General features: G+C 35.3%; 1 protein-coding gene across 13 annotated transcripts in view; it reads left to right on the top strand.

The window, feature by feature from the left end:
* The window catches only part of smog (G-protein coupled receptor 158 smog), a 119,951-nt gene that overhangs the window by 58,143 nt on the left and 39,554 nt on the right, over nt 1-22,254 (top strand). For all 13 annotated transcript variants that reach the window (XM_017630768.1, XM_017630775.1, XM_017630750.1 and 10 more), the window contains one exon: nt 8,146-9,951. In XM_017630768.1, coding sequence (XP_017486257.1) covers nt 8,344-9,951 — 1,608 coding nt within the window. In that variant the 5' untranslated portion in view covers nt 8,146-8,343. The remainder of the gene's footprint in view (nt 1-8,145; nt 9,952-22,254) is intronic.

Here is a 22,254-nt window from a genome sequence, read left to right as displayed (position 1 = left end):
TGCCATACAAAGTATGTTCCAAAATTGTTTTAGGTAGTTATATGGGATTATGTAATACTTTGCTATTTTATGAAGGGCAGATAATGTGATGTCACATTCTTTTAGGCACCTCAGTTTGAAATCTCAAAATAGAATTTTTTTAAATTTATTAATCAAAAAAAAAAAGACAGTGAAAATATTGTTGTACGACTTTTTCCAACCACTACCATTTTACCATTCAAAATTTCTCTCATTCCTTATGACTCTACCAAATTTCATTTTGAGCCAAAAAATATTATTATTAATTCACAAGGATTCCCGATTATTTTTGATTTTTATTTTTTAATGCCGAAATGAAAACCACAATTTTGTAAACTCTTTTAATTTCTGTGCGCTTTATTGGATCAAATGAATTAACGCCAGCTCTGGAAACAGCGATAATTAACTTTAAACCAACAAATGCAATCACAGCTGGTTAGTTGCGATACCACCAAAAAAAAGCGGGCGCAACTAATGAGCGTTGATTTGGTATTTAGCAACAATGGCAGAAATTACAAATTTAATTGTGTGCAGTGCAGTACGAATAACTGGTTAAAATTAGGAAATAAATATGTATAGCAAAAATGAGCTGGCGAAGTAAATTTGTGCGAGTGAGTATAGATTAAATGGCATTAAATAACGCATAAATGTCAAAATCATTTAGAACCACATAATGCGCCACGAACATACTCGTAGCTTGCACACATGCAGCGCGTTGGACAATGAATTTGAAGCATACGTTGAGCGCACCATTTTGCACTGCATATCGTCGCCTCAGAAAACGGATGACGAATGTGCAAAATGACGATTTTGGGATTTTGATGCAGATTTACTAAGTTAGACATGCTCTTTCGATTTCTGCAATCCATTTTTTTATATCTCCATTAGTTTTTGAGATATTTCGTGCGCATTTTGTCGTATGTTACATAATATTAATGATTGGGTATGCCTTTTGTTGTATGTGCTGAAAATGCGTCACATACGACAAATTCCCATACAAACGTAATCTTTTTTTAATCATAAAACATTTGTCGTATGTATCGCAAAACTTTGAACTTACGACAATTGGATGGTCCTCTACTATAACGATACAATTAAAATTGAAAATTAAACTAAGTAACTAATTTTAAAATTTTAAATTTTTAAATTTTAGCTTGCACTGAGTCTCCAATGAAATGAAAGAAATAAAAATGTACAAAAGACTGAATTTAAGTATTGTTTTTTGTTTTTATATAAAGAAAACGTATGTTCGTAACATATTTACAGCATAAGAGATGTACAGATTTTTTTTATTAAATACATGATTATGTTTTTGTTATGTTTTTTCTAATAAGTAATCATTATTTAATAAATATGTCTGTTTTTTTCATCAAATTATACCATCGTCGTTGAAATAGATACTTTACTATTGTCGTATGTTCTGTGGACAAAACAAAGTGGTGAGTAAACGCTACTTACGACAAATGTATACGGAATGAAAAGTAAATTTTCTCATTAACGTTAAGAGATATTAAATGTAAAAATATGGGAAATCAAAACTAATAACACCAACTACGTCTCCTTCAAAAGTTACAAAAATCTACCGTACAGTTTCGGATTAATTCGACCTTAAACTTCAAAGTCAATTTTCTCAAAACCGTGTTTTGTAACATTCGACATCCGTTTTCTGAGACGACGATATGCAGATCCACATGCTCCATAGTTTCGCTCATATACATACATATGTATGTATGTAATTGCAGTTGGTATAAATTCAAATAGTGCGATACTAAATTTTCGCTGGAAAAAGGTGTTACGGCGAAGAAAAAAAAATACAATTCAATGGAACTTTGTAGGGCTGCAGTAAACGTTAATGATTGCAAAAGTTATTTTGTATGTATAGTGTTGGAAACATTTACAAAGTCATTAAAAGTTTCTTGCTGTATATGGGCAAAAGTATGGTAACACACAAACACGCGCATACATGCATAAATTGCCATTCTGCCTGCCTAACTGCACTATTCGTTCTACAGAAATATATTTATGTGTGTACAAATGACAAAACAACGCGCAACTAACTGCCGAAGTTGCTAACTCACTGACTGGAGTGTAAAGCGAAAAAGCCAAAAAAAGGAAAAGGGAATGGTGGGAAACACACTTCAGTTATTAGCACCACAATTTCCAATAATTTTATGCGACAGGGACACAATTAGTAGTCACTTAGATTGGACGCTTATAACGAAACGAAAAAAATTCATAATGCTGTTAGTTACATAAAAGTGAAGCTGTAACAGTTTTCTGTGAAATGTCTATTCGAAAAAAGAAAACCCAAAATTAACTGCATAGTAGCCGTTTAGCTATGGGTGGCGTTGAATAGTAAGGTAGAGCAGTTCGATCAGTCTAAAAAAAAAAATAAAAAAATTATTTAGTTTCTCAACATAGTCTCATTTTAGCTCGTTTTATTTAGTATAATGTTTTACCTCTTGCATTAGCCCTTCCATATACTGATCTTAGGTTTCCTCAAATACCTTGTCTTTTATTTGGGATTAAAACTGTTTGCAAGCGGAAAACTTCTTCAAATAAAAAAAAACCAATTCAGAAATATAAGGTTGCCACCCATTTTCCATTGTATACATATTTATTTAATTTATTGTTTAGAAAATTAGGAAGCAATATTGCTACTCATGGGTACTAAAAGAAAGTGTATTGTTGTCACTTACCTATTTTCGATTTTACAAAATTTAAAAATGTAAAAAATGCAATATGTTTATGAAATAAAACAGCCATTAGGAGATGAGAGTTGCCACCTTTTTTTTGTAATATTGTACTTATATATTATAATTAAAAAGTTAAAAATGTTTAAATTTTAGTTCCAAAATATTATTTTTATCAGGCACCTAGAACGCGTTCCGGTTTTGGTTTAGTTGTGCAAGAGAACAAAATGTAATGTCCAGAACGTTCCCACCAAAAAAAAACCGAACGGGAAAAAGTATTGAGAGCAGTTTGAATCGGAACATAATGAGAACAAATGGTTCAGGAACGTTCTCGAACATAAAAAGAACAAAATTTTTAAGAACGTTTCCAATGAGAAGAAATTGAGAACGAAAGTATCGAGAACGTTTTCAGAAAGGAGCAAATAGGAACAGGGACCACCAATAACTATTGTGGGTGCAAATTTGTTTCGAAAACACCAACATGAAGGAGTTTCCGGAAATATATGACGTAGTATAAGAAAATGGTCCGGCTTCTAAAGATCTATTCATTGGTGCAATAAACCTAAATTTTATAATTTCCATCTTTTTCATAAAATTTAAGAATTATTTCATGAGTTCAATGTTTGCTCGCTGAATAATATTTACTTGTTGAGATTTTTATTTTTATTTTTCGTTCAGGAGAGCTTAAAATGGCAGCAAGCTATACTATAATGTGAACAAGGCATTACCGTGCGTTATTTAATTGTAAAACAAGATTTTTTCGATATCGCTTATAGCTGTTACGGTCCCTGAATACGAACAACGTTCTGTTAGAGCACAAAAGTATTGAAAACTTAACGTTAAGAATGAGAGGAGCGTCTGCGTTTTGGGATAAAAAATCCTGTCAGTAAGAGCCATGGTTGTTAATTCTAAGCCAGTGGAAAACTGGATCATTTCAACTTCCAGATCGTTGTATCATTAAGGTGAACTGCCCACTTATGTAGCAATTTTTCATTTTATATGCTAGAAAAGTTCGTGTGTTAAAGTCTTCTTGGGTCATAATTTTGTGTGTTGTCTTTTTCATAAATTTGGCTCAGCTACGCCATATTTACTCCGTTAAAACTCTCTTATTTTGGTAGCAAAAACGTCGAATTTTTTTATCGTGCGGTCTATTTCACTTCTACTATACTCGGTTTGTTTTTTTTTTTTGGTTACGCTTACATATAGAATCGTCGACAGTTTGACATTTGCTTTGAACCCAAAATGTTCAAATGCTGGCTCAATTTCCATATATGTATGTATGCATGAGCATTGACAGCCAAGTGAACTCTACGCGCTCTGTGCTCCTTGCCTGATTTGAATTTTACTACGCGCACCACTGCACTGCAACTGCTATGAATTTCTTTTTTTTTTTCTCTCTACAATTTCGTGATGGTTTTCAAAACAGCGCCATCGTGTTTTCACTGCGGCCAACCAATGTCGTCTGGCTATGTAAATGTAAGGTTTTGTATGTATTTTTTATGCGCTCTTCTCCAATCTATTGGTTCGCTTTTTATTGCCAACAGTGCGTCAATTTCATTTATGGCGCTGTCTAACTGTTTGTCAGACTATCTAAGTATTTTTATGTAGATCTCGGTTGCTTTTCGTATTTCACTTTTATCTGCCAGTCTATCATATACCTCTGCTGCTTAGCTACCATAAGCTTTGCCACTTTGACAGCTAGTTGCTTGTCGCAGAATCTGTATTAGTATTGCTATTTTTGGTTACGACTTTGATTTGCTTGTTCCACACTGGTGCATGCAACGTGCAATAATGTGATTACTTTATCAGCTCTGCAATCTCCTCTATGCTTTGCTTTACTAAATTTTTGTTGGACTAAAGTGAATTTTATGGTTACAGTAGGGAGAGTCCATTAATGCGAAAATAGCAGAGCAGATAAATGACTTTGCTTTATCTACCTTATGCACGTACATATGTAGGTATGAATGTATACAAGAGTTGACTAGGGTTGTGATTATGCCAGATATTTTTACAAAAATACTGTCACTTTCATCAAAGCGTAAGGGCAATGTAAGCGTATGCAAGTGAAGCACAAAATACTTTCTGTTTGCTATTCCAATCTACTTTTTGGAAGGCATCTCTGACATCTGTTGTAGATGAGATGTTAATGGTATATACCACCACTCTGTAGGAACCGAATTCGATCTCTGGTTAAAGCGCACGAATCTCGCAATCCTCCAATTCCCAGGACACTGTGACTGGATTCGGGTAGAGACCTAGTTCCTGAAGGGCATGGCTATCTTTACTTTCGAGAATACTTCTAAGAGAATAAACTGGGAACAATAGTCTCTGGAACGTTTTGGCAAAGAACAACACGGAAGCAAAAGTCTAAGGAACTGTCTCTCGAAGAACCATTTGGGAACTAAAGTCTCAGCAACTTTCTGACAGAGATCGAAACGGGAACGAATCCTCTCTGAACTATCCGCGAAGAATGGAGGCGAAGAACAAAATTTTTCTCATAGCGTTACATTGGTTTAAAATATTTTAATAATAAAATTAATCAAAAAAGAATTGAAAGATAAATATGCAAAATTAGGTCAACGAGAGACTTAAGACACGAACTTTTCTTGCACATAAAATGGAAAATTATTTCACAAAAGGACAGCGCACCCTAATAATAAACGATTTGGAAGTTGGAAAGATCCAGTTTTCCTCTGGCTTACAATTAACAATCATCATTAAAATGACTTTTTCATCCCAAAACGCAGACGCTCCTCTCATTCTTAACGTTAAGTTCTCAAAACTTTCGTTTGAGTTTTTTTTTTCTCTAGCAGAACGTTTCCCAGACTTTTGCTCTTATTTGATTCTCGTTGAAAACATTATCGATACTTTCTTTCTCATTTTGTTATCACTGAAAAACGTTCCCGAAAGTTTCGTTCTCATTCTGTTCTTCTCGAGAACGTTCCCGAGAGTTTTGTTCGCATTTTATTCTTTACGGAAAAGTTCTCGAACCTTTTGTTCTCATTTTTTTCCCGTTCAAACTGCTCTCAATACTTTTGTTTCCGTTTGGTTCTTTTATGGGAACGTTCATATTGTTCTCATGTAAAACTGAACCACAACCGGAACGCGTACTCGGTGCCTGCTAAAAACTCAAGGTTGTCTGTTCAGGACACTGGCTCGTAGACATACCTTTCAACAGACTCTGCCGCAGATGCAGCGTTCCTAGAGCTGTCTTCATCCACTATGCCTGGAAAGCCGTTTATGATGCGCCATTTTGCTTCCGACATACATATAGGCTGCGTTTCTTTATATATTCCGGATAATCCCATTTCACTGCCGGAATAAACAGAATGCGTTTGAAATATACGTCAACATATCATCAGGAACGTTCTAAAGAATAAATAAACAAAAAAGTTTATTCCAAACGTTCAGAATGAATAAAGAAATGCAGCCATAGATTTATAAACTTGCCATTATCGCTGCTAAAGGGTTTGAAGAAGCTGAACGAGATCTGACGAAAATTTAGATGGCTCCGGCGTTGACATAGCCTTGCACTGCAAATGCACTTGCAATGTGGCACTTCGACAGTCGCAACTCGTCTGCAGCGGATGAGGCCCTTAAGAAAATATATCAACCAAATACGGTGCGAAAGTTGCACCTGACCCTCGGTAGTGGGGCGAAAGAGGATGGTGAATAGGCAATTATAAGCATTCCGCCTCTGGAAAGTATGGCAGACATTGACAATAAAGCTGCGGATGATGAGTCGTACTTGGTCGGCACTAGGACTCTATGAATAAAGTTGATCTAATTACGCGAACAGTTAATGTGGATCTGTTTCCCTTTTAGTAGTCTATGTACATATGTACATATTGTATACATGCATAATGTATAAACATTAGTGTGGGTCGAAATTTTTCTTTTCATTTAGTTCTTCTGTAATAGTGAAACGATGTTGCTTTATGTGATTAATTACAAGCCTATAAAATATTACCTTTTCATTTTAAGTGAAAACCAAAAAAAAACAGAAATTTATAACAATGAAACATTAACAAGTACATAAATTCGCACTGAGTTTTACACAATATGGAAAGAAGTACATACATACATACACCTTTTTTCTGTTAATTTCTACACACTGCAGTAGTCGAACATGTAGACGTCATCTTTCTGGTATAACAACAAGCAACCAGACGTCATCCACCATTCGCATGACAACGAGAAAACTTTGTTCTCAGAATGGAAATTAGCATTCGAATTCAATTTAAAGTTTCGACAATGCGCAACGTAACTTTTTCAGGCGTAAATTTATTTTATATACAAAAGTAGTAGCTGCTTTCAGAGGCATTGCAAATTGAAGTTGCTAATTAGCTTAGTTGCCATTGGCACTTTATATGCTTGCAATATTGTTGTGAGCTCGCTTTCGACGACTTTAATGTAGTAAAAGAAAAAAATTATACATTTTTTTTAGAAGGGAAGCAAAAAGGTTACACGTAAAGTAGAGATTCAAATGTACCCCCTGGGCCTCAGGGTTTGCAAAAGTTGGCAACGGCGGCATAGTTTTTAAATTCTACTCCTGATGCACGCTCTTGCTCGTCTTGGTGCAGTGTCCACTGAGACAAACGTCCTGTAATTTTTAATCTGACTGCCACCTTTCGGCGGAGCCCTTGGCTTTCTGCATACATCATACATGCATATATCTATACATATACAGTGACTTATAAAAGTATTCACGTGCTCACTGCTTCAAGTTAAACCTTTTCTTGTTATTTTTCTATGAAATTATTATCCGACTTTCATCAGAATTTCAAAATTTATGCAAAATTAAAAAAAAAAATAACAATTATTTTTGATTTTTATATTTCAAATATTAGAGATAACTTTTACACTTTACTTTTAAAAGTCATCAATATAAATCAGTCACCGACTTTTATTTTTTAAATCATTCGTATAAAAGTCATTAATATTTTTCGAAGTTAAAAAGCTGTTGGGAAACAAAAGTTTACTACGACTTATACAAATTACTTTTATAAGTATGATTTAAAAAATAAAGGTCAGTGACCGATTTTTGTTTACGACTTTAATAAATGAAAGTCTTCGATAACTGTTATTCTAAGACATATATTATAAAAATCAAAAATAACTGTTATTTGCAGATTATTTAGATCAAAATCAAAAATAATTGTTATTTTTGATTTATATAATAAAAGACCGAAATAACGGTAATTTAAGGAGTAAGTAAGTAAGTCAAAAAATAATTGTTAAAGAGCGATTTTTTTAATAAAAGTTGTAACTGGTACGGTCCCTGGTGTATTCGTGTTTGAAGTTGGCGAAATGGGTTGACCTTAAGTGGAAAGTGTGGAGTTCCATGACATAATGTGTGAAAGTTTACACAAATTTTTTTAAAATTAATTTAAATTTACTAATTAATGTATATCTGACTTTTCTTTTCTTCCAGGCATTATTCAATCTCCAAATTACTTTTATGAACGAACCCTTCCAACAACTACAGCAAAGACCACTAATCCCAAAAGTACCACATTTGGGTAAAAATTTCCAATTGATTAACAGCTTAAAAGAGTACTAACGCATTATCTGTTCCCCATACGTGTGCGCGTGAAATAGGGCGGCAAAAACGCCGAAACCATAAACGGATATGGAAGTGCGGGGGAAATGTCGCTGGAAAGCTAATCAAAAAACCCAAAAGCAACTGCAAGAGAAACAACAGCAAGAAGAGGAACTGCAGCCACAACAAACAACACAACAACTACTTCAACTAGCCCAACGGAAATGCCACCAAAAGCAAAGCGAAAGAACGAACCACCTACGACTACATAAAACTCAAAACCAACAACAACAACAACAACAAAACCCACATTACACAAGGCCTAAAGCTTCAATCATTACACAACAACAGCCGAAAACACTGCAACACACATACAGCACCAATGGGCAACAGCAACAGCAACAGCAACAGCAAAAGCAAAAACAGAAGGAGTGCCTACGAGAGCCCGAACTATCGCCCATCTATCATCATCGATGGCCAATGCCACCGTTGCTGCTGACGCACACACCCACCAACATACGCACGCCATCGGCAAAGCCTACACGCACATCAACAAATCCAAATGTGGTCAATAAGCGTGGACGCTTCACTGCAGCTGCCACTTCCTGTAGCATAGCAGTTGCAGCTGTGACGAAGGCTGTGACGAAAACAAAAACCCTTTCGAAAATCGTGTGCGGTTGTATAAAGCGACTTACTTGGCTATGGTGGCTGGCGCTGCTCGGCGCTGCGCAATTTACGGCAACAGCTCCAACCCTCGCAGCGACAAGTACAGCTGCAGCTGCCACAGGCGTATTGCTTGCGCCGAAACTACTGCCACATGTGATGGTCACCACCACCACCAGCACCAGCACCGCCACCGCCGTCGCGACTGCCGCAGCAATGCTGACTCACGCATCCGCTGCACATGCGGCCATCATTGCCGCTGATCTCAGCACCGCGACCAGCAGCACCATTGAGCCGCGTCTAAGGCGCTACAAATTTCCCATTGGCGAAGCAGACGTGGCGGAAATGGTTGTTGACCCTAATGCAGATGCAGATGCGGATGCTCTGGTGCAGGTGCAGGTGAAGCGCATTAACTTGTTGGATAATGAAGAGGATGATGATGCGGCGTCACCGCCAGCACCCGCCGATGACGAGCTTGAAGAAGCAGAAGAAGTGGTGGTGCCAGCACAGGAAGCATTGTACGCAGATGAAGATGAGGATGAAACTGAAACTGAAACTGAACAGCTGGTGCAGCAGGCGTCCAACCGAAAGTTGAATAGCAATGAACAACAGTTGCTGGTGTTCTATAGACGCGTGCAACATGCTACTGAGCAAGAGGCACAGGCACATCAGAAGCCACAACGCCAACAATCTGCCACGCATCGTAATTACGAACGCGACGATGGTGGTCGTGAAATATTGCCTAACATTCGCGATCATTCCAAGCTCGACGATGTTGGCGTAGCGCCCACAGAAACCGATGCGACTGCATTGCTCGCTGATAGTCAGTTAGCGGAGAATTTGGAGCACAAACACGTTACCAAACGCAGTGCAACAACTAAACTGTCATCGACGACGGTCGCCCCAACTAGCGGTGCGCCAGTAGAAGCAAGTGTGGGCTCTGGTAATGCTACGAGTAACGTAACAGCGGCAGCGAATAGCACTGTGGAGGAAAAGTGCGAGCCAAAGGTGCTCGATGAGGTGCCACCTGAACCGGTAAGTGACATTAGAAATTCAATTATTTTTTCATTCATTGCAGATATTTGTGATATACATTTAGTACTTACAATATTTATTTGGTGTGCACCTGTCTTCGCAACCTAGTTCGAACCTTAGGTCTAAACGAGTGCACTTTCGCCAATCGGGAGTAGAAATGTCTCAAGCGAATCCTGACTATTAGAGCAAAGATGGAATGACATCTAAACGAGCCCTAAGGACTTGGTACTACTTTATCTCATTGTGCGAATTCTTGAGGCCTCTTACTGCCGCCGTATAGCCATCGGCTGTGCCTAGAATATCAACTCGATATCCCCAGAGAATACAGTCTCATCAGTAATGCCATAATCGCTTAACCAGAACAGACATAACCTTCTTGGGTGGGTTTTACGAACTATTCTGGCCACTATCTAAGTGATCATGAACTATCAGTAACATTTCGCTATAGAACATTCAAACAGAAAAGCATTTTAGTGGAATTTCTCAGGATTATTTTCATTTTCCCACTTTTGACTACAGAATACAATTTACTATTGCGGTTTTTTCCGGTTTCTTACTCTGATATTTATGTGAGCGTAAATGGCTGTCCTAATGAAATTTCTCACCTCTGCACTGCAAGGGTCCTACATAACATTATTTGGCACCGTAACCGTTTATTTAGCGAGCGCAATCGTATTGAGTATGTACCTGGCATTAGAAAGCTCGTACAATTCGTCACTCCATGTTATTCGGTATCAGTCGCCCACTGGATCAGTGTCATAGATAATGGAGAAAGACATTCACTTGAAAGCCTCCAAATCCTTACCATCTTTGTTCGCCATCGTGCACGTTTCTGTGCCATATAAGAGGACCAGCGTGATCAAATATTTTCAGAGCATTCGTACGTGGAAAGTGTGCCTACGGAGCCCAAAGTCGCACTTGTCGGTAAGAGTTATCTTTCGACTGATATCTGGGTTGGAATTATTGGTGGTATTATCTTAGGTAGACAAAGTACTTTACAACTTCAAAATGTCTTATTTTCTTACACCTGTAAAACAAACTTTTTTGTCATAATCTTGTAAGAGCATATAGTAAACTTTCACTAAGCATTAAGTTAAATTATTGTATACCAGGCATAATAAGGCGATTTGTGTGTGCCATAAGTGACAGAGTTATGTGTCTAGCCCTTAAGTCATGCCCACCTAGGACGTCATCTTGTAAATAGTTAGCGGAATAAAGAATCATTTCATATTTGATAGCGAGAACGCCGGCCTTTTTTGAATAATCACTTAGCTTTAAGAATATTTCATTAGAAGTCGGAAAGTATCTAAAATCTAAAAAGAAATGGACGTTGAGGCTAACGGTAGAAACAGCGGAGCGGAAATTTTAACTAATGATTGCGAAAATTGCGCTATGACCAGCAACCCAACTTGATGATGGGAGTACTGGGGTGTAAATTTTCGCTATTGAAATCTGTTCCCATGAATTTTTTTTTTGGTAGAAGGACTAACGGGCGCACGTAACCCGGTGTCAAGGCTAGTAGACACTTGCAAGATTGTGCTGGATAAACCAAGAACCCGTAACAAGTTTATTTTACGGTTCGCTTCCATGGTCCGCAATCTTTCTACAGCCTTTATAAGGGATACACGGCAGATCCCATAATAAGGTGTGGGATTCTCACGTTGCAGCCCATTGTGGTATCTCAAAAGCTAAAAAAGCAATCCAAGGAATATACTTGACTCCTTGTTAGGAAGTCTATAAACGATTGCTTAACCTTAGCCGGTGGGGTGTAAGAACTGAATATCACTGACACTATAAAGCTAAAGTACTGAACAAATTTGGATCTTCTAACAACTGGAGAGGATGCTCAGTACAAAAGCCCAATCTCCTTCATGTCACATTAATGGCCATACCAGTAAACACAGGTAAAGTAAAAAAAAATAATAATATTTATGTACATAAATAAGCTCCCCTATTAGCAATGCGCTCAGATTTTTTATATATTTTTTATAAAATAGAAAGAGAATGAAAAGGGTTCAAGTCCACTCAAAAATGAAAATTCTGTATTGTACCTAAATACCTAACCTACTCTCTTTCCGGGTGTCTAAATTTGTCAGCAGATTTAGAAAAAATATATACCGAGTGGGCTGTATGCATGTCATTTGAAGGCCCCAACCTTACTTTCGATACTACATACAGTGTAGCATTTCAATATTCAGATCTCTATTGAATTACGCCTATTTACAATCAGCTTCACCGAAAACTTCTTACTTCTAGTATCCCCTGACACTAAGCGCAGAGAGACCTTGAAGTTGGCTACAATAATTTTAATAACGGAATAGCAATTTGGTTATCGAGAACGTCAACAGCCTAACTTGGCCCAACTGCAGCAAATTATAAAAACAGAGAATTTACAATGTATTCAGGTCAAGGAGCGATATTTTCAGACTAGCACTTAAAAGCCACAACGTAATGATAGGATACGGAACTAATTAAAATATATTATCACAAACAAATTTACAATTCAAAAAGTATTTAGTTAAATGAAATTCCACACAAATTCATGCAAATTCATGCAAATCCATAATATGTATAATACTTTTTCACTTTCATTAGAGGTTTTCCTTTTGCTGCATTTGCTGCATTTTAAATAGATTGGAAATTCATGTATTGTTACCAGATGCACAAAAGCACTTCATCAACCTTCACATTGCCATGGCACAGCACAGCAGAGCATGGTATAATACATATTTACGCACACACTTTCGAGCATCGTACCAAATATAAATCTGTTCGCATTAAAATTTCATCAAAACAAAATATTCAAGTAATAGTCATTAAGTATTACACTCAAGTGGTACGAAACGTTTTCATTTGCATAATTGCAACCAGACAACCAGATTTGTTAATATGTATGTTTGAACGTAAGCTACATTAATACCCTGCAGAAAAAAATTATGAATTGATAAAAAATAATCCACTTAGTAGTTAGCTTTTTTGCAGGATTTCTATAAAATATATAGCTTATAGTTAGCTACAAAAAGCTAACATGAAACTAGTTGACAAGTAATGCAGGAGACTGTTTTCTTTCTATTCTATTTAAATATCTTGGACTTCGCAAATACGTTTTCGAATTGAGGACAAATAAAAGGATGATCAAAATTTCATAATATCATTTTGAAGTTATGTCTGGCGGAGTTCGAATATGGCACCACCTACAGCAGAATATGTAAACATATATGAAATGAAATAAATAAAGTAAAAAAAAATATAAAAATTTATAAAAAAATAAAAAATTATAAAAAAATAAAAATTAAAAAAAAAATAAAAATTAATAAAAAAAAAAATATTTTGTTTTTCCTATTGATATTTTATGCCCAAAAGTAATTAGTTACAAGTTAGTAACATCAAATGCAGAGGTAACTGCCCTTGACTATTTCGCGGCCATCGCCATAGAAATATAGTTAGCTTTCATCAAAAAAAATATACAGATAATAGTGACTTTTAGCTCCTTCCTAATCAACTTAAAGTTAGCTTATAGTTAGATACATTTCCTGCAGGGTACATCCTTGTGTGTTCATATGTACATATACAGCAATCCGCCAACAGGGAATACGTGCAAGTGCGGTGCATAATGCAAGCACTCGGGCAACACTTTGTTGAGCGTAGCGTAGAAAAAGATGATCGACGAGAGGGAAGTGAAAAAAATTAAAAAAAAACTACAAAAAAACACAGGCCAACAAGAGCAACTTAGCTCATAGCGTTGGCCACAAGCGTACGAGAGTCCATTATTGTAAGTTGAAATAAATAAAAGTATACGAAATACTACATTAAAATCTCTTAAACACGTACAGATATTATTGAAAATATAGTTTGGGCGTTGTAGACTGGTTATATATTTTTGACATCTATGTAGCTGTATGGGGTGCATATTTGGAATGATGTAACTGAACGTTGGTATTTGTAAAAATATACTTCCCTCTTTTAAAATGCCTTTACAGGGTGTCAACCTCGTTTAAAATGGAGGGAACTGTTTTTTTTTTCTATTGAAAAGCGCAAAAATATGACCCGCCGAATCGGGGATGCTCCATCTTTTGGTTTCCAATTTCAACCGGAAGTGGGTTAAACTGATCGGAAGACCATTCTTTTAAATTGGATATACATACATCTTCTTACCGATTTCTGATTCTGCGGATAAAAATACATTACCTTTGATGGAAACTTTTTTCTAGAATTTTTTTTATAATCAGCCGACCGAGTTTAGCCTACGGAGAACTGTTCTGGGGAAAGCACTGGATAAAAGCAGCAGTATTTTTACTTGGAGCCACCATAGGCATTCGTTACAGGCGCAGCCACAAAGGGGCCATAGATTCAGAGAGTCGACATTGTGAAAGCAGCAGTAATTAATAGTGAACGGCTTAGCGGTTGGTAAATTATTATATTCCCATCTACAACGGTATTTTTGACATGGAGACGGCAGCTTGTCTCATATGGGATAGTAAGTGCCACGCAGGGAATGGAAATATTTTCGTTGACAGTCATGCACATTCATGGGCAGAGAACGAGCGCACGCTCAAAGAGCGTAACCATCCTGTGTACGTATACAAGCAAGAGGCAATGAATTAATGAATTAGGCACACTAACACATTCTCACTTTTAGCTAACACTTGTTTGTGGTAGTGCCCACCTCTGGTCATGCAGCATTGAAAACACTAGGTTCCGAGGTAATAAAGCCGAAATGCCGCGCTTTACTGGCTTCACAAATTTGCAGTAAGGGGCCCATTACAGGGCATACTTTTGAAATAATGCTCCCTCTATGGCGTAGTCCAACAAGCTACCTCTGCAGAAGTTGTCGGTATAAGGCAAAGGATGGAACGATTCACCACTTCCTATGTCGATGCCAACTCCCCAGAGAAAGCATCTCACGCATTTGGGATTACGCAGGTGGATTTCCACTCCTGTGGGCACCACCTGGAATGTAATCTTGAACGTTACGCCTCGCATAGTTTACAGTTAAGTTATAAGGATTTGGCTTGACTTGGCAATGCCGTCAGCTAGCAGAGAACTAAAACGACTGGCTCCTCTTTACTGAACTCAGTCGAAATGAAATCGCTTAGGAGGTTTTAGTGCCAAACAAGAAGAATAAAAGCCAACTGCGGTAATACCTGCCAATTCGTATATCCAATCGATTTTGCGGTCTCCGCAAATATTACCATTACCACTAGTTTATCGTAACTGCTCACAGTAAACACTTCAATATTTGCTTTAGATATTTGCCTCTAATGCTTCCGCTTTGCTACTTTTAACATCATTTTTCACATTTGACACATTTTTGCAAGCTTAATACTCTTGTTATTACATATTTATCCCCCTCAGCTGGCATGCATACGTAGGCACGTACTCTACATATTTACGGTATCTAGCGGGTAGTAGGAGTATGTGGGAAATTTCATTTCGTTTGCATGGCAATGAGGAGGAAATGTTGACATTTTGCCATCGATGCGGAAACACTTGTAATACTTTCCATTGTTGTTGTTGTTGTTGTTGTTGTTGTTGTGGCAGCAACTCAGATTACAGTTTAGTTGCATTTATAGCATGACAATCACCACTTCAACTACAGCGATGACACATAAACTAACTCATATATGTATGTATGTATGTATGTTTGCTTCGCACATAAAACAAAACAATTTTAGAAAACAAAAAAAAATATAAACTTAGATGGAAGTAAAAGTGAAAAAGTTGCACAAGCTTTCGAAAGTACTATATTTCGCATATGGATAAGATGCTGGAGGTGAACGTTTGCTCAGAGATTATGAGTACTTACTGCTAGAGAGTTCAATGCTGTTGTACTCAAAAATGTAATATTACTTTTGAAGTGCTGCAGGCTGTAAAACAGTTTTTCAGTAGAACTAAATGAAATTTGATGTGCTGGGGGTGCGGAATAGTCAGGAGGTGCACTTTTACATTAAGTTGTGCGTAGCATTGTAGAATAAACTAGCAAATACCCAACGTGCACCTTAAAATTATTTTTAAGTTGTTACTCCTTCCCAAACTCTTATGGCCGCATTCATAAAAAAAAAAAAATAGATCTAAAGAGCTTTATGAAGTGAGTTTTCAAACAAATTTTCGATTTATGAAGCATTCTTAACATATTTTTTGTGAATTTGGGTACTAGTTAATATGTTTTCAAAGTTATTTAGATAGTAGCTAAAGTATCGGCTTTCTCCTCGAAATTTAATTTAATTTTTTTTTATAACTCGAGTCTGCATACCGTGCACTTTTTTCAAATGTGTACTCATTCAATATTCACCTTATCTTATCAATTTAACTGAATTAAATTTTTCACATGCATACATATGTATTTATTTAGGTGGCAACCCTCGCCAATTTTTTTTTTTTTACTTTCTAGCGTCATTAGTTTAATACCTGCATTGAAATATTTCATTTAGTTTGTCAATTTAAATTAACAAAATTATTCAAGCAGGTGGCAACCCCCCTCAAAAATATGTTCGGCAGTAAAATTTCGTAACCTCTTTAGTTTGTTGCCCATTTTGCAATTGTTAATTATCTTATCAATCCCATTAAATTAAAATTTTCAAACAGGTGGCAATCTTCCACAAAAATATGTTGAGTCTTCTTAAACCTCTTTTTTTTGATAGCCATATTGTAATATTTACTTTATCGTATCAATTTACTTCAACTCTAATTTTCAAACAGGTGGCAACTATTTTATTCTTGTATATTTTAAGTTAGACTTCTAGCAATACATCTGCATTCAATTCCATGCATTAGTTTTCGAGTGATGCGCGTAAAGTCAGACAGACAAAAATTATAAAAATTGTTGATTTGGCTTATGTTGCTCTAATAAATAATAAATGCTTTTATTTATATCTAATGCACCCTAATGAACATACATATAGGTTTAGATTTATGTCAATGCCAAATTAAAATATGTACATTTTTTATTTAACATAAAGGGAAAAGTTTGTGTACATATATTTTGGTAATGTTACAACTCTGTTATAATAATAACCTCAGTGTGATATTTCAATTAAATAAATTGACTTTAGCATCTCTGTTCAAAAATATTTTGCAGAAAAGGCTTTCTTAAACTTCCTTTCTGAGACACCTTATTGCGATGTTTAATTAATATATCCCTTAAATTGAACTGGAAATTTTAAACTGGTGGCAGCCCGCTTCAAAAAATATTTTGTAAATAGAGCTTAATTAAACCTCTCTAGTTTGAAGAAGAAGAAGAAGAAGAAGAAGTTTGACTCCCATATTAAAATATTTCATTTACCTTGTCAATTAAATTGTTTTTGAACTACTTACCCGCGTCAAACATATTTTCAAAAATAAAGTTTTCTTAAGTTTCTCCCATTTGATACCCGTAAAAATATCATTGTTAAACGAATTAGTTTTGCATTTTTTTCAGGTGGCAAGCCTCTTTAAAAATTTTCAAAAGAAAGTTTTCTTCAGCCTCTCGAGTTTGATACCCATATTGAAATATCTTATTTGACTTAGTAATTAAATTAAATTTAACTTTTTAAATAGGTGGCAACCCTCTTTAATCGATTTAAATCAATTTGAGCATCTTTCGTTTGAGACCCATATTGTTAGTTTTTTATTTTTTTTTTGCTTAAATTTATTAATTTATTGATTTTAACTTTTGAAAAGAGTGACAGCTCTCTTTAAAAAAATTCTATATGTTAATTCAGGTCCATCTTTGTCAAATTTCATTGAAATACTTGCAGCTGTTTTACCATGAAACTCGTACGTACACTCCCTCACTTATAACTTGTACATCACTCATACGCCATGGCTTACAACTAAATTACGCTAAGCTGGCAGCTAAGTCATCAAACAGACTTGGGATCGGTGGGGAATTTTGATGGTTGGTTTGTATGAATTATTACAAGATATTGCTTGTTACAAAATTCATTGCCAAAAGGCATGCACTTGAAATCGCCAAGTACGAAAATTTTTAGAATCCCTCTGAAATACTCTGAAAGTATGCCTTCAGTCAAGGGGGATATATGCAAATTTTTATGGGCCTTTGGTTCTTCAGAAAAATAGTGGCAAAATATGTATTTACGTTTGAAAAATATGTTTCTGTTTTTATGCCATCCCTTTGAGTTTTCTTCAATAGTTTTTTTTTTTAGTACTCTTGAAACAATTTGATTTTCTCAAACCCCTATGTATGCACTCTGCTGAGCATATATGTATGCGTGCATACTACCCACATATGTATGTACATGCATATAAAAAGTTGAGTTGTAACATCTGTAACAACACCATCCCATATGCCGTGAAAAGCCGCAGCGTTTCATTGAAAGGTGTAGCGATGCGTAAATATTAGTTATATGACAATCGACACTACCACTAAAACCACTAAACTGCAAGTACACATGTACTCTTATGCATGTATGTACGTACATATGTATGTGTGTGCAGGAGTGTGAGTCAAAGAGCACATGTTTCGATTTTGCGTGCATGTAGCGGCGTTCTTAGTGTAACTCTCGTTGTTTTTGTGTTTGTTGTTGTTTTTGTTGTTGTTTATATTGCCAAAAGCACTCACATATTTGACACAGTTGCAACAGCGCATGAAATTCGCTTGCAATACTCGCACATGCTTAAGAATTCGCAAATAAGTCAAGTTTACACTTAAAAACTTAAAGTGCATGTTTGGCTTTTTGCTTGCAATTTTGGTTGCGTATGGGATGCTTTAGTTCCGCACTTACCCATGCATCCATCACTCGTGTTACTATGAAATCTGCCAAAAATGGTTAATTAAAGTGGTTAATGAAACCGCAGTGTGGAAATCGTACGAAATATAGAATGGATGAAAAGCAAATAAATATGTTGGCATGCAATAAGTATATTTATGTTAAAAAGTTGCGTTTTTTTTTTTAATTTTTATGTATGCGGGCCATCGAAGCTTAAATTTGGAATAAATATAATTTTGGAATAAATATTTTTGAAAACTAATTTAATTTGGCCAAAATCGCTTAGGTCGTTACAGCGCCAATAAAGAAAATAGTCTGATCTAGCCTATCATAAAAACTTATAATATACAAACTGATCGCCACAAAACCAGAAAATAATTTTGTTTATAAAAAATAGAACTATTTATGAAAAATTTGATATTTGGTCGTACTTTCAAATGGGTCCGTCCGCCTCACCTAAATCTTATTTTATTCCGAAATATTTGGCGACAGTCGTAAAATATAAGCAATAATTTTCTTTTGTATGTAGACTGATGTACCCTAATGTTTATATGTAAATAAGTATATGCTTGAATTAGTACAATAACGAAAAATCGAAGTTCTAGCTTAAAAACTGAGCAAAGTCAATTTGTTTTATGTATGTATAAAGCAATCGTTTGTTGGGCGTATGAGTAACCTGTTGATAGGTAATGAGAAATTGAATACCAAATCGATCAATTAGGTTGGTTTTCATTTACATAATATATTTTTCTAAAATAACGAATATCCAATACATTTTTAGTAAAATAACTTAATTTAAAACCAGGATAAAATCCAATAAAAAAATGTACTATACAAGAAATTTTAAAATTTCCATTATTTTATAATATGGCTTGCACAAATTTGCATTTTGTTACTTGAGGAAAGTTTAATTAAAATATTTTCTTTCCACGAGAGAGTATTCATCAAAAACAGCCAAAAACTAAAAGCCCATTTTAAACCGGAAAATATTCGTAAAATTTAGCTTGTGTCAGTTTTATTTGAATGCTTAAGTCGAGAGAAAATTTTGGGTGTAAAAAAAATTTTTTTAGGCACCCGTCAAAAACCGCTAAATCGCGTATTTTGCTATAACTTTCGTGTTTCATATCTTTATGTCGCTGAAAAGGTCTCGCTCAGGACTATAATTGGCCATTAAAGAGTTTTCGCTTTCAAAACCGTTTTATTTTATACGTTCGCTAATTTTGGAATTACTATCCCTAGATTTTTATTTTTATGCTATAAATCTAAAACTCTCAAAAAACGATGACGACCTGGCTAAAAAGGGCTAGGCTTTATTCAATTTTAGCCCTGAGCGAGAGCTTTTCGGTGCCATAAAAATTAAAAAAAAAAAAATCGGATAGGGATGTGGAAAGTTATAGCAAAAAACGCGATTTAGCGGTTTTTAGCGGGTGAATAAAAAAAATTTACACCAAAAATTTTTTCTTGATACCATAGTCAAAACAGTTTTTTCTCTTTTTTTTGGTCTTTTTCTGCTTTTTACATGTAACAAATGCATTTTATGAAAATTTGCGCAGAGATGGTGTTATTTTCTTTGCAAATAATCTTGCGCATTTTATTCCATAGAATATGTATATTTACATTAAAGAAACCACCACTGCATTTTCTGCGCTTTTTGGGAACCAATAAAAAAGTTACTATTGAAAAATGGCAAATTAAATATTTGGGTATTATTATTCGAAATTTCTTGCCGCATTTGCTTCCATTCAACGAATAAACACATTTTATTTTTATATGCAAAAAAACTCGCAACACCTTCGTCGTAAAAAAATCTAAAATATCATTTATTTTTATAGAAAATTAGAAAAAATTTAGAAAAAAAACTCCAAAAAAATGTCTTAAAAATTGCGAACTTTTCAATAAGAATTGCTATAAAAAAAATTGATATGCAAATTTGTAGTCTATTAAATCAGTCACAGATGTTGTTTAGCGCAAAAATAAGTAATGAGAAAATGGTTATGCCATACTCGATATCGAAAAAAATATCGATGTCGGCAAAAAAAAAAAAACAATTACTCGATATATCGATACTGACATCGATATATTTGCAGCTCTAAAAACCGTACTACATACTTGCATTAGGTGCAATATGTAAGTGCACTGAGGGAAATAATGCATAGTAAAAATTAATACTTAATATTTTATTATCATTTAAAAATGTTCGTATATAAAAATAATACTTGCATAGCAAAATTTAGCACGCTCGTATTTTGTAGTTTCACTCATAATTTTCGTCAGCCATATTAGCCATCTGATATAATTGCTGATTATGAGGTCTTAGTGAAAATCATCATACCATATTGTTCACAAAATTTAAATTTTTTTTTTTAATAAATTGACACTCTCCATTAAAACTAAACAGAAGGCTTTATTTCCCACGTCCATTTAAATGCTGGTCATTCCCATATTAATTTTGTATACAAATTTGCATACCCACTGGAGCTTTAACAAACGGCTTACGGTAGAATGAAACGAACACAATGTGATTTTGGTGTGAGTTCTACATAGTATACACGTGTGGCAAGAGAGTTGAAATTAAAGCATTGTTAATAGCCGCATTTATGTAGTTAGCAAATATGCCCTAGGGGGTACATAAGTTGCATGCACACGAAAAAACACCAAAAACAAAATAATGGGAAATTAGAAGGAAATTTGTTTAGCACGACTTTGCTATGCATAAATCATTATCTCATTTAAGCGCGTAATTTGATGCAATTACCCGCAAGTATCGCCACCACTCATTTTCTATTAAGTGAATTACCTAAGTACGCATGTTTGTACATATATATTAGTTTTATAAATTGGGCGTTGCTGCTAATTGATTAAATATGCATGGATGTATATTGGCGAACCTTCGAAAATAACGCCATCATCTCTAATCACATATTTGCCTATACACCACCAAATCCCTTAACAGCCGGCTGTCAGCTTTCTGCGCAAATTACACGCATCGGTAGTTTACATGCATACTAAGTATAGCTATGTAAATTACATACATACATATATATATATTTACATACATCCATGCAAACATCCCACAAAGGCTTCAATCAATTCACTAAACTGCCAGTTACGTACGCAGTTAAGGCTGAAGACGACGACGACGCCGACGCCGACGCTGAATTGAAGTCCTTGTGTGCTGTGTGCTGAGCACAAATTTCCCTTGAAAGTGTGCATTCAATTCACTTGAGTTCATTTAAATGAATGTGATTAATGCTCAAAATACTATTTAGTGATCTTTGAGCGGTTCTTTGCATTATTTAAATAGTTAATTGAAGTGTTTCTTAAGAATGACACTTGGCTGTTAAGTTGACGCGTCAGGAAGCAGGAAGAAAAAGAGTTGAGCTTTGAATTTGAATTTTGAATTTCAGCATGAAAAGAGATTTGTGCGCATTGCAGCGGAAAATGTGGAAAAGCATAGAAGGAAAAAGGAAACTGAATAAATTCTATGATTCTTTTGCATTTTCATTTAAAGTGTAAGTGTAAGTATATTCCTAAAAGTTTGATCGGTTAAATTAGTATTTGCTTTAGTCATAGTTGAGATGATATCTTCTTCTGA

Source organism: Rhagoletis zephyria, unplaced genomic scaffold, assembly GCF_001687245.7.
Source record: "Rhagoletis zephyria isolate East Lansing unplaced genomic scaffold, Rhagoletis_zephyria_1.1 Rzeph_scaffold_00091, whole genome shotgun sequence".
NCBI lineage: Eukaryota > Metazoa > Arthropoda > Insecta > Diptera > Tephritidae > Rhagoletis > Rhagoletis zephyria.
This window is presented reverse-complemented; position numbering and strand designations above follow the sequence as displayed.